Source organism: Falco biarmicus, chromosome 8 (genome assembly GCF_023638135.1).
Source record: "Falco biarmicus isolate bFalBia1 chromosome 8, bFalBia1.pri, whole genome shotgun sequence".
In the NCBI taxonomy this organism is placed as follows: domain Eukaryota; kingdom Metazoa; phylum Chordata; class Aves; order Falconiformes; family Falconidae; genus Falco; species Falco biarmicus.
The window spans coordinates 16,715,140-16,732,021 of NC_079295.1; the positions used below are offsets into that span (position 1 = coordinate 16,715,140).

Sequence of the window (16,882 nt, forward strand, 5' to 3'; positions counted from 1 at the left end):
TCTCAAATAAATAATTAAGATACCACACTGTACAGCTTATGGTCTTAAAGAACAGAATTCAAGTTTTAAAGACGACAACTAACCTTTCTACAGATAACCACTCTCACATTTATATCTGATCTATGAGCCAGATGCACTATAGCTATGAGATCTTTATAATTCACAGCAGGATCTGTAGGGGAGAAAGAAAAAACAATACAAACAGTGTCATGCAAAAGAATGTAACAGCTAAATATTTAAAATTGCCTTGGAGGTCACCTTTACAGCCAAGGGTAGTAAAAGGAACTACCTTCAGAGAACTAAATTTAGAAGACATTAGCTGAAACTAATGGGAACTTTGAATGGAACAGCTTTGTAAGGTAACAGTTCTGGTTTTCCTAACAAAAACCAAGTATGTTTGCCTCTGAGCACTAATGGTAGACACAACACTTGCCAATTACCTGCATATAGAACTTGGTTAAGGAGGTTTTTAATCAGAGAAACAGTAACTGGTGATTCATTCAGAAGGAGTCCCAGTCCAGAGTATCCCACTTCTCTGAGTCTCATACGGTGCTTACTACGTTCATAAACTTTAGTACATTTCAGCATCTCTTCCACTATCTGCAAGAAAAAGTACACACAAATGCAAAATAAAAACAAGGGAGCATCCAGACCTCTTAAACTTAATTGTGCACTATATAACATGCTGGTCCACTGCTTTTCAGGTTTACTTTGTATGCCAACTCAAACAACATGGACCTATTATTTTTTTTAAAGATCCAAGTACTTTATTTCAAGAGAACACCAATTCCACTGTGACTATGGCAGTAAAAAAAAAGCCATAACAGAAGACAGAAGAAAAAATGAAAACTTTGATGATTACTATCTTTGCAATTACATACACTTCTGCAGTCAGACCATCGAAAAATGCAAATTTACATTCAATTGATTAATTTAAGAACTTATAATTCAATTCATTACCTTAAACACAAGTTCTCTAAGCCTGTCAGAGTACCTCTGATGCAATAACAGTGCATAAAGAATATCAGCATTCCCTGGTTCAAAAAGCAATAAAAAAAGCTGGTCTGGAGTTGGGCTAGAATGAAGTAGGCTGAAGAGAACGTCCAGAATTCCACAGAGCTGCAGAATTAAGACAACTAAATTAATCCACAGTTCATTCAGGCTTCATGGTCTGTTTAGGGAAAAATTTATTGGCTTTTAAATTTTACTCTTTGCTTGCTATAAAATAAACATTTTGTCTACTCAATATTACTGCGTTTAAAATTCTGGGTTTTTGAAACATTTTTTTCTATATAGAGAACAACTTATCAAACTGTAATTAGAGCTACAAAGCAAGTTCAATTTCTGTTGATGTCTACAAAATAGAAATGGCATCATTACAATTTCTGACCAGTTCAAGTCCAATTAATCTGGTTTGGTAAACTAAGAGAACTTTCCTAATGCCAGTATTACACATCATGTGCTTTCTGCCCTCTTCAGGAGAAAAAAAAATAACCAGCAAAAATATGGCCAGCTGCAGAGCATTTACTCAGGTTTCCGATGTGCTTCTATAACCAGCCCCAACTACAACTAAACAGAAGCAGGCATAATTAACACTTCGCTTGTGGTCTTTTTTTGTGCGTATGTGCCCCCCACCCATCCCTTTTAAGCACACAAGACAAGATTTCTAAACACCAAGAAGAAAAATCAAAACATGAGCAGTTTAAACTATTAATTTATGCCAACTGGATACCTGCTCCTCCTCAGTGGTGGCAGCTATGTATCCTACAATGCTCTGTATTTCTTCATGTGTTCCACCTTTGCTCAGGAAATATTTGATCAGTCCATAGAGGGATGTCCGTATTGTTCTAAGGTCATCAGGAGCCAAATCGCTGTCTTTGCAGCCACTCCTATACACCGACAAAGACAACCTAAAGAAGCTCTTCATGACGCATTAATAGCGATTTGATCATGCTAGTTCTGTAATTTTTCATCTACCCAGATATCATGGCACAAGCTATCAATTTTTACAGATGTAATACAACTGAATAGTAATAACCAATAGTAGATTAGACTTACTAAGGCTATAAAAGCCCTGAAACGTAGACTTGTACTGACTTGATACAGGTCAGGATTTCAGGTTCCCCCCTCCCACCTTCTAAAGGAAAAGGCAAGGTCTCTAGCCAGTCTTTCTCCATGACATAAGTATATTCATAAGCAGATATAAATCACCAAGACTGAAAGCTAAACTTTTAAATTCCTAAGAAAGTCCTAGTTCATTAAGTACAATATTCCACAAGGATATAAAAGAATTTAAAATTATAAACATCCTCTCTTTTCATAATGGTAAAAATCCTCCATTTTGTAATTTTAATGTTGCTTCCAAGCACTAACATTGACATATATTTTATAGAATCCTATCATAAAAATTAAAGCCAAGGAAAAGTAGCAATTAAATCAACCAGAAGCCAACCTGCAGTTTTATTTATTAGTTCTCTCACTAGGACAATGGGGGAAAAAACACAACAGCCACATACAATAAATGAGGTAAAAGAGATAAAATTCATACCCATAATAAATCCTGAGCGTGTCTAAAAGAAACTGCACACCATATTTCTTTCTGAAGAGTCTTCTGCTGTCTTTGATGATTGTAGAAAGATACTGTATATGCCCTACAATATGAAGTTTTCTATTAGAACCTAGATACTTATTTATGTCAAGTGAAGAATACTGTCTCTTTGTGCAGTTGCCCAACTTGAAGAACTCACCAATTCTAAAGGGGAAGTCCCCACTGTTCCAGATACTGAAGTCAAAAAGTAAGTGTTGATACATCTGCTGCAAAAGCTGCATGTTCTTTTCTACTGAGACTTGTTCTATCAACAGCTGTACAGCCATGAGTACATTCACATCCATTAAGTTGCTTGGCACCTTTAAAAATAACAACAGGCATTAGCACTCAAAATATTCAATTTCCTAAACAATCCTTTATATTTTTTTAAAACCAAATTTTGAGATTCTTTTATCCACTACAGCAATGTCTGCTTCCATTAAAGCAATACAAGAAACACAAAACCAGTCGTGTTTGAATAATCATACAACACAGTATCTATAATAAAAAAAGGCAGAACATGAAACAAAGACAAAACACCATGTTTCACTTAGCAGATCAAGACCAACTCCTCACACCTCCTTGTTTTCAGAAACACAAGAAAGAAAAACATGTATTGAGACCTTTGAAGACCCTCACAATCCAGCCAAACTAGGAATGTTTCGAAGTCATCAGGACTGAATTCGAAGTAATACACTACTGAAGGCTGTTTCTCAAATTTGCTCACCTTCTGTAACAACGCTCCTAAGGTGGCAACTCCATGGGAGTGAATGAGGTTTTCTTGATTAACATGATGTCTCTGAATAAAGTGTTTTATCATCAAGATGAAAGTTGCAACAATGTTCTTCTCCAGACGGGCTTCTGCAAAACAGAACAGTACCAAAAGCCTCATGTTTATTGCTGGACCACTGCATAAAAGTAGAGGGGAAGAAGTAAAATCAGGTGTTCATATTCCTCACTATTTCCTGAACTTCTCAACTCCTTTTCTGTTTGTTCCCTAGCTGTAGGCTGTCTTTAGATTCTTCCAGTGCAGAGTCACATTCATTCCATGCCACTCCAGAACAAAGCGACCCTGGTCCTTACTTCAGCTGCTTCATCCATCTGGCTGTAGGTTACAGACAAACTTCTCTTCAGTTACAATCTTTTACATATGCTGTAATTATTCTCCCTCTGTAGTTACAAACTGACACTTTCTAGCCATGATACGCAAAAAATTAAGAGACAAAGATGTATTTTTTTTTTTTTACTTTACCATTTCATATTTAACACACACACAAAAAAACTGTTTTTCCTTGCAAGGTGTTATTTCCCAGTTGTTTTATTTCCCAGTTCTTTTTGTTAAGATCAAAGCTCGTTGTCAGTATTAGCACAGTTTTTACAAATCTATTTTTAAAGCTTCCTTCCTGTTTTTTAAAAATACTGAAATCTGATAGAGTGTTCAAGAGGTAGGAGTCTGAACATTTTCCTAAGAAAATAAAAGTTTGGTTAAAGGCTAAACAGTACTGTTCTGACCCTACAAAGTCTTTGTGTGGCTGTCTGACCCAGCACTAAAATTGTAGGAAAGCTCCTCCTGTTGATATTAGTAGACTTTGCATCAAACGTAGTTTCTCAAAATAATCAGAACAACTTTTCAGAACAGAAATTAAAAGCCTGCACTTTTACACTAATGTAAAAGATGAAAAGAAAAATAATGCTATTAAATATAGCTACATTTGAAATACACTAGTAAGTTAATTTTACATAGTGCTGAACTCCTGGTGCTCAGTACCTACATCAGATATCTAGGAACAGAAAGGCTTTCAGCTTTACATAAGTACTCCAGAAAAGCAAGCACATAATAAAATTACTTCCTGTCATTCACAGGAAGGCTTTTAAAAATCAAGCTTAAAAATTATTTCAGTTCAAGTGTACTTTCCTACCTGACGCCTTGGTGGATGACAATACCACCCAGTCTCCCTCTACAGGAGTAACTAGTTCTGGAGGTAGAGTTTCCCCTTCAGACTTCTCAGGCATCTGTCCACCGAGAAAACTGATCTGCTCCAGCAATGGAAAGAGCACATTTACTCCACCAATACAGTTGATCATATCCTAAATCAACAGGAAAAGGAGAAAAATGTAATCATAAATAAAATCCCCTAAACTATGTAACAGAAATTTACTCAAAATACAAGAAATCTTACATACTCACAAATTAATCAGAATGTTTCACATGCCACTTTCAAACTAGTTTAAAACACTGTTTAAGAAGAGCTGCGCAAGTTTTAGACACTGTAGTTAAACACACACCTTCCTGTCAGCTCTTGTTTTGAAAGTGCATTTTTACATTTCTTCCTCCTCCCCCAACTGAAACATGGGAAACTGAGGGATACAGATCTTAGAATCTTCTGCTAAATATATTTTAAAAATGGGAAGAATTTATTTTTCAGATTTCTAAGTTACTTCCAGCAAGCAGTAAGAAAAGAGGATGCACACCTGTGTTTTACTTTTATTACTGCAAGATTTCAACTTCAGATAGTTTAAAAAAAAAATTTTTTTAAAGTAGCTTTACACATACCTCAATTCTAAGCCTCTTTTAAAAATTCACGTCTCCTAAGCTGCCTTTCCCTACCCAAGCTGGGATAGGAAGAGACTTCAAACAATGCTTATTGTGGTAAGGTACAATGTATTCAAATCAGAAGATTTCTAGAAGTGACTTACAATGTCACTTAAAAAAACAGGGTCTCAGCAAGCTAGTCAGAGACACCTATTCATTGGACTAAGCTGGGCAATTGAAAACTGTTGTGTAGTAAAATTTTCACAGCCAAAAAACCCCAATATCCTGCAAGCCAGGATTAATGTGGGATATCACTCTCCCTTCCCAGCCAAAAATACTGGAGAGAAGTGGAGAAAATCATCCTTTCTTTCTCCATCATTTTCTATTTTTTCAGTTGTTACTCTGATCCATGTGTCTTTATGATGACACCCCCCTTCTCCAGCCCACGAAGGTGAATTTAACAAAACTGCACAGTTAAATTAAAGGGGTTTTTTTAAATCTGTAAAATTGGTCTCATGGATGTAGCTTTCTATGTTTGTTGAGCTAAACAAAAGGCATCACAGACTTGCAGTTTTGGGAAATGGAAATCAACTTAAAGTTGAAAACCAGAATTTGTCTGACCCACAATACAGCAGCAAAGGCATTAACTTTTTCCTCACTGTAGTCTTCCTCAAGAGGGTGCTAAACCCCATCATGTTTGTTAAGGAATGATTCTCTTAAAACTTGTACTCTTATTTTCCCATAAAGCTAGAGATACAAACACTCCTCACCCACACCTCTTCCCACTACTGGGTACAGAGAACAAACTGCAGTATTTTCAGACTATTCATATCAGCAAAATTAACTAGGAAGTTTCTAAATTTTCTCATCATTACTATCCACAAGTCAGCTTATGCACAGTGTAGCTCCAACAGTATTTCCTTATTTAGTGTGCCAGTACAGTTGATTGTTCATTGTTCTTTAAAAATAAATAAAAAAAAAAGACCAGCTCGTATTTATTTGCTCATACATTTTTCCTCAAGACAAAAAAAAAAAAAAAATGTGGTACTCTACTCACAAGTTTCCTACACTCAGATTTGGATTTTATTTTTTCTCAAAGCGAACAGTCCTTAATCAAAGATTCTGCCTATTAAAGAGTACTGGATACATTAAATCTAAATTTAAAAGAAATAAATCCTTATTTATGTCATTGGTTTTGGACCAAACTGTCAGTCCAAATAACTTTATTTCTTCATGCACAGAACTAAGCCTGACTGATTTTTTTATATTAATGTGTGTTAGTGATCAGGGAACAAAAGCAGACAGGTACAAAAAGATATTTATTAAGCTGGTGTGCATTTCACTGTTTCCTCCTCCTCTACATGACCTAGCAAGTAGAAGACCATTTACTATTTTACACAGAAGATATGTAACGGACATGTAACTTGCCTAAATGGTATTCTGTTTGTGGAGCACCATCAAAGTCTGAACCACTAATACTAAATCTCATTGGCAGTGTTAATTTGACAAATCGCAAGTTTTAATTCTGTTGTATAAAGTCAGATTTGAACTGTCAGGGGCATGAGACTAAGAAATGAACTGATTAACCAGAAGGGCATAAGGGCCCTACATGTTGGTTAAGAAAACAAAACAAAGACCGACCAAAATATAGGTCAGTTTTGCTATAACAGAATGTTCGAGCATGAGACTAGAAACAGGTCTAGCCTGAAATTGTTAAATTTTAAGCTCCAATTGCAACTACTAGCAGAAGTTAAGCAAAGATGATTTGCATAGCCTGTAACAATCAGATAACCCAATGTATCCAACAATAAGGAAAATATATTGGACAACTCATGTAAGCAGAGACAGAATTAGGTATCCCACTTCAGTGAATATTTGGCGTTTTCTCTGAAGTGAGGCTTTTGGACTGTGAGATCACCTAGCCCTGCCAATCCCAAACCAGAAGTAAATGAGATAGCTAGATTAACTTATCTCCTAAAAAGATGCCAGATTCTTGTATTTTAACTCCACACCTTTTCTGAAGTTAGACTGCATCGCAATAACATTTTTTTCATACGACTAACAGTGCAAAAAAGTCACAAGTGGTAACTTAAACCTAAATTCATCTAATTTAGAGTTTAAGACTGTAAGAAAACCATGACAGAATCCCCTAGAGATGACCAAATGCTTTCAATACACAACGTGCATTGAACAGATGATGAAGAGTAGTCAGCTACCCCAAAACATCTTAATGCATTATCTATGACATTAAGAGCAGTAGCTAGCCCTTGTAAATTCTCAATAGATGTAATGTAACAGTACTCCAGCTACGGCATTAACCCATTAATTCTCATTACAAAACCATGCTGTATTTTGCATTATGATAACAACTTGCAGCATTCCAAAAGTTAGGTGAACACACACAACCACTGTCATTTACATCAGATTCTGCTTCCTCGGTATGCATTTACCTTGATGTCCCAGTTAACTACTTTGTTTCCAGTTAGTCTTCCATGTAAAAGATTTGCAGACAGGTCAAGACAAATTGGGTTTCTGCAGGCCTGTTAAACAAATGAAGAGGCTACAACATCATTTAGGAAACAAGTTACAGATCCTCCAACACTTCAGATTTCTGAATGATACACATTATATATTTCAGGAAGTTAGTGCCACTGTGTTGATATTAAAGTATTTAATTTGGAACCATTGGAACATCATATAATGTTATCTCAGATTTGACATTCACAATTGTACAAGGTAATTCTGCCCTTTTGCCAAGAGTAAAACCTACTATCTCTGCACAGGACTATAGTTTAAGAAAGCTCTCGCTGCTCCTTATCTTCCCATAATAACCACAGCATAAAGATGGCAAGGTCACCTGTTCTATGGAACAGCAACAGCAAAGGAAAAAAAAAAAAAGACTGTCTAGAACATACTGTGAAGTTACTGCACACTGTGTAATCAAAGAGAAATTATGTATTGTTTCATACCTTTGGTGTATAATGAAGCAGCACCTTACTGGGAAGGTCTGCTACTTCAGCTTCTTGAGACTTCCATGGAGTTAAACAGTTTGGACCTATGAAAAAAAAATATATTTATAACGTAAATATTTAGGAGTCCACTGGATATTGATGATGACCATCACAAATTTTATACTACTATACTTTGTTGCAACAACAAATAGGACACTCTGAACCATACCTATTTGAGACATGCTTTGAAGTAGTCTCTATGACTTAAATCATTCATTCCATAGGGTCTGCTTAAAAAGAAATACATTCTTGATAAAAAGCTACAACTATACAAAGAGGTGGATAAAAAGCTACAACTATACAAAGAGGTGGATAAAAAGCTACAACTATACAAAGAGGTGGATAAAAAGCTACAACTATACAAACAGGTGGTTTTCTATACATTCAAACAGCTCTAAAGTTTCTGACTTCACAAATGCCTATCTCATATTTGTCAACAATCCCTTTGTCATCAAGCCCAAATGTCCAGAAAATGACTAATTTTCAAAATAATTTTGTTTAGTAATACAAAATATTTCCCTTAGATGACAGAAGTGTTTTTATGCTCATCTTTAACAAGCTCAATTCATGATGGAATTTAATACCTTAAACACCTTGAATTGTAAGACATAGCTTATCAGAGTATTTTTTTAAATGGCCCCTTAATTATTAACTGATTCTTGTGGAGAAATCCTCAAGCATAAATCAATTTTGAAGTACCCTATCAAAACAAGAGTAATACTTTAAAGAGTTAACTGTAAATTCACATGTAGGAAAACTGTAGCAAAAAAGTAAAAATTACAAGTGAAAATACTACCTAACATTTTGATTTTGGCAGTTCTGTACATAAAATAAATAGATGAGCTCATGCAAACATAACATTTTAAACAACACTTATAATGAAAATACTTAAAATAAAAAACTGTTTATTCCATTTTTAAGCTTGTTTGTTACAAGGCCCTCTCACTTAGGTCAGCTCTTCAGCTCTTCTGGTTTGTAACTTCTTCATTATGTGTCTGTGTAGAGCAAAGCTCAGTGGGGTCTTTTCCATAACTCATTCCTTTTATGCCACTAAAACTAGTACAATCACCACTTACCTGCTAAATACAATGCTTTCACCTGAGGAGGTTGTAGTGCTTCATGAAAGATTATAACTGATCCAAGTTGGCCCTCCAAAGATGTCGGACATCCCCATTCACTGTCCTGAGTCCCTGCTGAGATCATCTTGGTGATGAGCTCTGGCTTTCCAAGCATCCCACCCCAACCTCCTGTAGAGAGAATGCCCCCAAGTGATGTCCGATGGGGCATAACAGGGGAGGAAAAAGGCGGATCTGGTATCTGAGATGGAGGAGGAGTTGTTGTTCTTTGACCAGCTGAACCAATGCAGCAAGAAGTAAAAGACTGAAGAGTCACACATGGAAGAAAAAAAACCAAAACACATACTGTAAATCTAACTTCCTTTTTTCACAGTTTACAAAGTAAATCTGAAGACTCTCTCTGGCAAACCTGAACTAAACCAACTAAATTGAGAGCAACAAATTCCAGCATGCCCCGGTACAGCACAGCACAGTAGGCCAAAAAAAAGAGCATATATCTTCCACAAGAGTAGAGTGCCCTTGCTCCAATTAAGAGCAATTTGGTTACCTCAGCTGTTGTGTCACCTGTGGCAGGAGCAGAGGCAGGAAGGATGGTGCTCTGGATACCCTGGTAAACACTCCTCTTCTGGATTACATATCAAAATACTAGCCCAGCATATCTGCTACTGCACATTTCTTGTATCAGTTATTTCACTCAAATAGATGCTCTCATGGGAAGCTTACTTCTCTTGCTTTTAGCTACCTTGATGTTTACAGTGCTTACTCTACAAATGGGCCAAAATCCAGAGTTTTATCTTGCAATTGAAATTACATTTAATCACATTTTTTAAGCGTTATACTGATTTTACTATGACTGTGTCCAATTTAAGTATTCACTCAACATATTAAACAAGTATCAAATTAGAACTTACAAAAGAGGGAAGAACGTTTAGTGTTGTAGCCCTGTTTAAAAAGGATTTGTTCCACAAAAAGAATGGACAATGATTACAAAGTAAACCAAACATGACACATATTCATTCTGATGGCTGGTGTGGTTTTTTAGGCTAATTGTGTACACACTTGAAATTATTAGATTAACCTGCTTATCCAGCTAATAAAGCAGGTGTAAGATTAGCATGTTAAGGGAACATAGAGAAAATACCAGTAAGAAAAGTTACTGCTGAAAACAACTGTGAATATTCCTCACTGGGTACTGTCACACCAATCCTACAGGGAGAGCTGTGATTTATTACATTTCATTCAAATTATGTCAGTACACTCAGGTAATTATTTTGAGGAAACACCCACAATCTAATCAAGTTGGTGTTTTTTATTTGTTTTGTTTTAAAATTGAGATGACTAAACAAGCATTAATTAATGCTTAATTATATAATTGATACTCTGGATACTGTCCAAAGTTGAACAGAAGCTTATTAGCAATAGGCTAAGCCATCTTAAACTCTTATAAATTTCCAAATTAGAAAAGGCAACTATGTTCTCATTGTTCCATGAGAGCTCATCACAACAGGGGTATGACTCAGGAGGTGAACTTACTTCATTCATGGCAGGGAATCGAAGTGGGGCAGAGACTTTCTGCTGTCCATTGACGTAGATGTACACAAGGCTCTGACCAAAGGGCCTCTTTCCAGGCATGTGAACAATAGTTATGTTGTGCTGGTTAAGTGATATAAAAGAATTCAGTCATTAGTACAAAGCAGTGAAATGACTGTATGGAAATATTTAGCTTCCTTCTCTACTAATCTGGTGAGGAAACCACTTCAGACAATAAATCCAAAAGCATCAAGAAGAAGAAAAGACCACCTATCAGCTGCTTCTATTTTAAAGTGGTTTACACATAAACAGGTTTTTGAAGAGAAACAGATACAGCTCTTTTATGATAATGCACATCAGTCCTTAAGTATGGGAACAGAAAAGGGCAAAGCAGAAACAGTAGCATATTTTGTTCACTCACATGCACCACAGCCACGTATGCTTGTTATAATTTAATATAAAAAAGTCTGCAGGTTAAAAAAAAAAAATCTCTAAGTACTGTCCTGTAACCAGCTTATCTGTAACAAATGCCTAATAACATAGGCATAATTCAGCTCAATCAACCACTGTTCTACATGGAAACTGCTTGCGCTATTCAAGATGGAGATCATTCATTACATTAGAACAGATCTAATATGACAAAACAGACCATTTGTAAAACAACCAAAAAACTGACTTTTGAGCTAACAGTACAACCCTAAACAAAATGTTTTTCAGTATCAGATCTTACCCAGAGAGAATCAAAAAAACAATGGTCAGGTAGCATCACCGTTGCATATTCCCTCTTTGTGCAAACTGCAACCACCAGTACCCCAGAGCACGTAATAAATGCTTCAAAACCCATACCGCTTCCTGTAAAAAAGCTGCATAAAGAGACAACAAGACACACAATCACTTACTTCATCAAAACTATTGGAAATCATCTAAGAGTACGTTCATTAAGGAGAGAACCAACTTAAGCCATTTGTCACTGGTCCAATATTTACTATTTGACTGGCTGTTGTTCTTGTTCCAAAAAAAAAAAAAAAAACAAAAAAAAAACACCAAGACAAAGAACTGCCTCAAGGAAGGGACCCCAAGGCACAGGACAGGCAGGCCAAAGGTGATCCACAAAGCTCTCAAAGCAGCTTGTAACCATCCATCTTTTACATGAAAACATAACCTCAGTCCCAACAAGTAATGCTTCAAGTCTGACCCACACAGCTTAAGCAAAGTCCTTCCTGCTGCAATCTCTGAAAGTACAATATTGTAATAAAAAACAGACTGGCCCGCAACCGGTGCCACTTTCTGTCAATTAAGTTGTGGCCATCAGCCCCTGGTAAAGCTACTACTATTGCAGATTCATGACGTTACTATTACAGTTAGTAGATCTGTTTTCTCCATTTCCTTCCTTTCACATCATAGTGTCATACACAGATTTTTATTTTTTGTAAACACCAAAACAGCACATGAAATAACTCTTCTGGAAAATGCAGAAAGTTCAATGTTTAATTTTATACCTAAATCTGCATTAAAACTGTAAGACAATGTGTCATCTGTGATTTTTTTTACCTGTGACTATCTATCAAAAAGAACCTTGCCTTAGTGCCAGATTCAAATGTAGTCATTCTTATATATCTTGCTTCACTCATATAATGAAGAAAATCAGCTGTAAGCAGCTATCTACAAATCAGCCCTGCAAGCACAAGTTTGCCTTGAGAAACCTTTCATTTTTTAAGCACTTGAATACCAAAACAAAATAATATAAATTATGAACGGCTATCAAACCTGCTACATACCCTTAGGCACCGTTAATCCAAGTGGATGCCTTAACTACTGTACTAATATCTGCATCTATTGATATAAAGCACAAATACACTCGGAAAGCATGAATGTGATAAACAACCTCAACAGACATAAGCTGTCTCACAATCAAACACCATAAAACATAGCAGCTAGATAATTTTTAATTATTTTGGTTCAGGTATGTGTTTAACATTTCAAGTTGAAACTGCAATTTTAAACATCTGCTTTTTTGTATTAATTTCAATACACTACTGTTTCAGTTTCCCAAAACTAGAATAATGTCTTTAAAATCATACATAAAATGGTAGAAAACCAGTCAGTTATTGGTATATCATCACACTGAAATACAATTACAGCTTTTTTTCTTTAGTGCAATTCCACATTGGTTTTCTAGAACTACAGTCTACTTAAGATCATTAGCGGGCCACACTGACAAACCCTAGAAAGTGTGTTGTGGCAGTTCATCAGGCGGCACCCTTCATCAGGGCTGCACTACGCAAATACACAGGGCAGCCATGGAATCCAAAAGGGTCTCCACCTGCCACCATGGTTACTCATAAATAGAAGTAACACTCTAAAACACAAGGGTTTGGAAAATACTAATTCTGTTACAACGAGAGCTACATTCTTCAATATTTCCCCTGAAACTGCAGTGCAGTAAAATGGACTGAAATGAGCAGGAGATCCTTCAACGAGTATTCCCCCATTCTGCATTTTGTTTGCTGCTGAAGGTTAGTACCCAGAAAGTTAAATTATACCAAGAACCAGCCATGTTAATGTCTACTATGTAAGCAAATGAAAGTGCCCTTTTCACTGTGCTCTCCTATAGAAAACAGATCTCATTACTTTTACAAGACGTAGTGAGAAGGCTGTTCTGTTCTGGGGTGGGGGTTTCTTATATTTTGTTTGTTTAAGCTATGAACTTTAACACAATTTGTAGTTATGGATACTGAAACTGTAGACAACAGAGCATTATACTGGAGAAAAATCATGCTTATTCCTGTAACAGCCTGGCTCTGGTGACAGATCAAACTACTCCCTTTCACAAACCAAGCATTATACATTGCATTCTATGAAGATAAGCAGAAGTACCACATGTCATAGGGTACCATATGCCACAGGGAACAAACGACCTAGATTTGTGCTGCTGAAGTAGTTATAGAAACTATACCTATAGAGTTGCTTTCTCTTGCCGCTTTTGCTAGTTGCGCTAGGGTCCACCCGGTCCTGGTCAAGACAGAGCCAAGCGTTGAAAGAAAATGCAGAGCCTGGCCACTTATGAATTGATGGAACAGCAATTCCGGCCATGCTGTGGTACAAGTTGAAATACTGCAAGGCACTAGCCATGCCCTGCTTCCGGGCCATTGCTAGAATGGCTCGCATCACTGGAACAGCGTAAGGGTGAGCTTGTTTTGGTTCCTCAGTCCTCAGGAGCCGTATTAGTTGAAGCAGTTCTTCTGAGCCCATCGACTGGCTCCCCAAAGACCCCAAAAGGGCAATCAGGTTCTCTGCACAAGTACAATGGAGTACAGAGTGGGAATTTAGTGTCTCAATGATACGGATGACCATGTTTGCATTGACACATGTGGCACGACTCTGTCTGTTAATGCAGCAGATTCGCCTCAACCAATTTGAGATGAAAATCTGCAGGTCATGTGATTCTAGTTCTGGAAGCCACTGGATAAGCAGCAATAAGGGCTGGACATTACTAATGCCTAGTATCCCAACAGCCATGTGGTCACCTTCAACAGCCTGAAAAACAGCAGAAAACTCAGACATAAAATATGATAAAATAGGGATAGAAATACTGTTGAAGAGATATAAGCATTTCAGCACTCAAAGCAAGCACATCTCACCATATTCATGAGTTCTTCCAGCAATTCCCGTGAGGGTTGACCCAGCGATTTTAGTACCTCATATATGTGTGCATAACCAATCCTCTCCTTGAAGACCTCCTGAGGATAAAAATCCCAGTCTCACTAACAAATAAAATTGACAAGATTTGCTTGTCTACTGCAGCAGGTTCTAATTTAACACAATATTAGACACAAAAAAATTGGAATGCCAGAATAATGTTTTGCAGGCCAGAAGACTCTTTTTGGTATGTCCATTGTGCTATCTCCAGCACACTGCAGATGAGAAGGATCTCCCTGCAGCATGCAGAGAAACAAAAGATCAAAGTTACATTTTAGTAACTACCTATACAAGAATATAATTGCTTGTGTATAATCAACATGATAATTCTACCACAAAATACTAATAGCTTCATTTTTTAATGCAAGCTATAGCATGAAATGAAGGGATTCCCCTGAGAATTACAAGTATTCAGATATTAATTTCTGAGTGAAAGTTTTTCCTCGATGAGCTTGATTAAAAGCCACCCATCCTAAACACTTCAAAAACTAGGGAAGTGTTCCAGAGAAGTTTTTTGAAAATAAATTGGTTTTACATGAAGAAAAAAAAAAAAAGTCAAGTAGAAAAATCCAAACTAGCATCCATTTATGGTTTAGTTAGTTAACAGCCAACATATCACACTCTTGGATGGATACTCTTTTCCCAGCTGTACTTTGCACTGAAATGAAGCTGGAGGGGTTTTGTTGGATTTTTTTTTTAAGGATCGATCTGTCAACAGAAGTGAGATGATTGCTTAAGTAAACATGGAAAGAAAAAATACATTATGTTGCAGTGGAGGTAAAACCGAAAACTTTACTGACCCTTTGTGAATCACAGCCAGTCTCCACCTCCAGCAAAACTCTTCCCAGGCTTTCCAGAGTCAGTGGAAAAATAAGCACTCTGAGTAATGCTCTGGAGGAGCATAACTGAGCCTGTCACTTATCATGCAGACTGTATTGCAAGTGGCAACCAAACTGAATGACTCCCACTCTTCCTTTAGTCTCCACTGTGCATCCACAACCCTTTCCCTGTGCCAAGACTAGGGAATCATTCAACCACAGGGTGACTCTAATGAACTCAGTAATCAAAGAGCAAATACACTATTTTTCTGTAGCCTTAGCTTCCAGTCAGATTCACAAACTAACCACAACCTATCCGTTTATCAAACCACAATAACTACAAAGGACAGGCAGGGGAACAACAAGACCATTTGGATGGCAATACCATCCCAAGTTAGTTTAAAGCCATGATAAAACTACAACACAAGCTCCTGCCTGACAATTCCTGCCAATATCCATTAACTGTACCCCACATACTCATGGGACAAGTAATGATGTACTTCCTTTACAGAGGTTGCAACTGTCAATAACTGTCTGGTCTTGCAGTTTTGATAGAAAGATGGCTCAGTGTCCAGTCATTAGACACATATAAAGGGATAAGGGACGCTAATCAGCTATTCCTATCTGGCAGGAGTGCGTCAACACCATCTGCTCATCTTCATTGGCAAGGTTTATCAAGATATTGTGATAAAAACACTAACTAGAAGCAAGATCAACAAGCTTACAGCAAACAGACCTCTGCATATATAATACTGTTACCTTAGCAGCTGGAGACTTGTGCATTACTGCTGTGAGGGCTTGAATGGTTGATACTGCCAAGCAGTCTAGGTGTCCCTGAAACACCTGAAATTAGTAGGTAAAAAAGTTACACACAAATGCATAAGGACAGTTCAGCTCCAAAAATCTATACTGTGCCCTCCTGCCAGGAAGGAAACCAAGAGTTTGCTAACATGCTTCAAAAATCATCTCCCCACCAGTCCAAATGTTATAACCCCATGGCCTAAAAGGAATCACGTAACAGTAGACAACTAACCACATACTTCCAGAGGAGAGAAGCATTCACAACACACATTGCACTTCAAATATTCTGATGGACAAACAGGTTTTCCTCATGCGTCTAATGGACAACCTCAAGAGGGAGGGAGGAAAACAAGTTAGGAAGCCTCTTTCAGTATGTGTGTATGTGCTGCTGGACAAGCGCACCTGCAGTTCTTGTAAAGTGTTTTCTTTTCCATCCAAGTCCCTACATGCCAACATAACACACACATAAATTATAAGAGATAAGTCACACCAGCACAGTAGGTGGCTGCCTCACCCATAGCCTTATCATATTGATTAACATCATCTTCCAATCTAAGTCATCTTCTGAGAGTAGGGGGGGGTATATAATTCTCATTTAAATTGGTATTTCTATGGTGGTTTTAAGGGCAAAAACGTTGGAGTACTATTTTGCATCCATCAGTGAACCCAATTAGCCAAACTGTGCAAACAAACATACTCTGTTTCATCATCTCTGAAATACTGTATCAAACACTTTGCAAATAAAGTATCAAGAATCAGAAGATAGTGTTAGATGTGAAGAAACATTTGCATGCGGTTAGAGTGTTACACTGAGTTTCTAAAAGAAG

General features: G+C 37.1%; 1 protein-coding gene across 6 annotated transcripts in view; it reads right to left on the reverse strand.

The window, feature by feature from the left end:
* Nucleotides 1-16,882, reverse strand: part of NBEAL1 (neurobeachin like 1) — an 88,736-nt gene that overhangs the window by 35,277 nt on the left and 36,577 nt on the right. For 5 of the 6 annotated variants that reach the window (XR_008823697.1, XM_056350295.1, XM_056350296.1 and 2 more), the window contains 16 exons: nucleotides 16,014-16,097; nucleotides 14,379-14,477; nucleotides 13,694-14,274; nucleotides 11,468-11,600; nucleotides 10,741-10,860; nucleotides 9,208-9,511; nucleotides 8,090-8,175; nucleotides 7,571-7,660; nucleotides 4,507-4,675; nucleotides 3,315-3,448; nucleotides 2,748-2,907; nucleotides 2,549-2,651; nucleotides 1,733-1,889; nucleotides 961-1,119; nucleotides 441-600; nucleotides 84-172 (listed from right to left, as the gene is read on the reverse strand). Coding sequence is in view for 5 of the 6 variants with exons in the window: in XM_056350295.1 (XP_056206270.1) it covers nucleotides 84-172; nucleotides 441-600; nucleotides 961-1,119; nucleotides 1,733-1,889; nucleotides 2,549-2,651; nucleotides 2,748-2,907; nucleotides 3,315-3,448; nucleotides 4,507-4,675; nucleotides 7,571-7,660; nucleotides 8,090-8,175; nucleotides 9,208-9,511; nucleotides 10,741-10,860; nucleotides 11,468-11,600; nucleotides 13,694-14,274; nucleotides 14,379-14,477; nucleotides 16,014-16,097 (2,628 nt within the window). In the remaining variant the exon portion in view is untranslated. Of the gene's footprint in view, nucleotides 1-83; nucleotides 173-440; nucleotides 601-960; nucleotides 1,120-1,732; nucleotides 1,890-2,548; nucleotides 2,652-2,747; nucleotides 2,908-3,314; nucleotides 3,449-4,506; nucleotides 4,676-7,570; nucleotides 7,661-8,089; nucleotides 8,176-9,207; nucleotides 9,512-10,740; nucleotides 10,861-11,467; nucleotides 11,601-13,693; nucleotides 14,275-14,378; nucleotides 14,478-16,013; nucleotides 16,098-16,287; nucleotides 16,472-16,882 lie in introns of those variants that run through there. The other variant, XM_056350301.1, reaches the window with a different exon arrangement.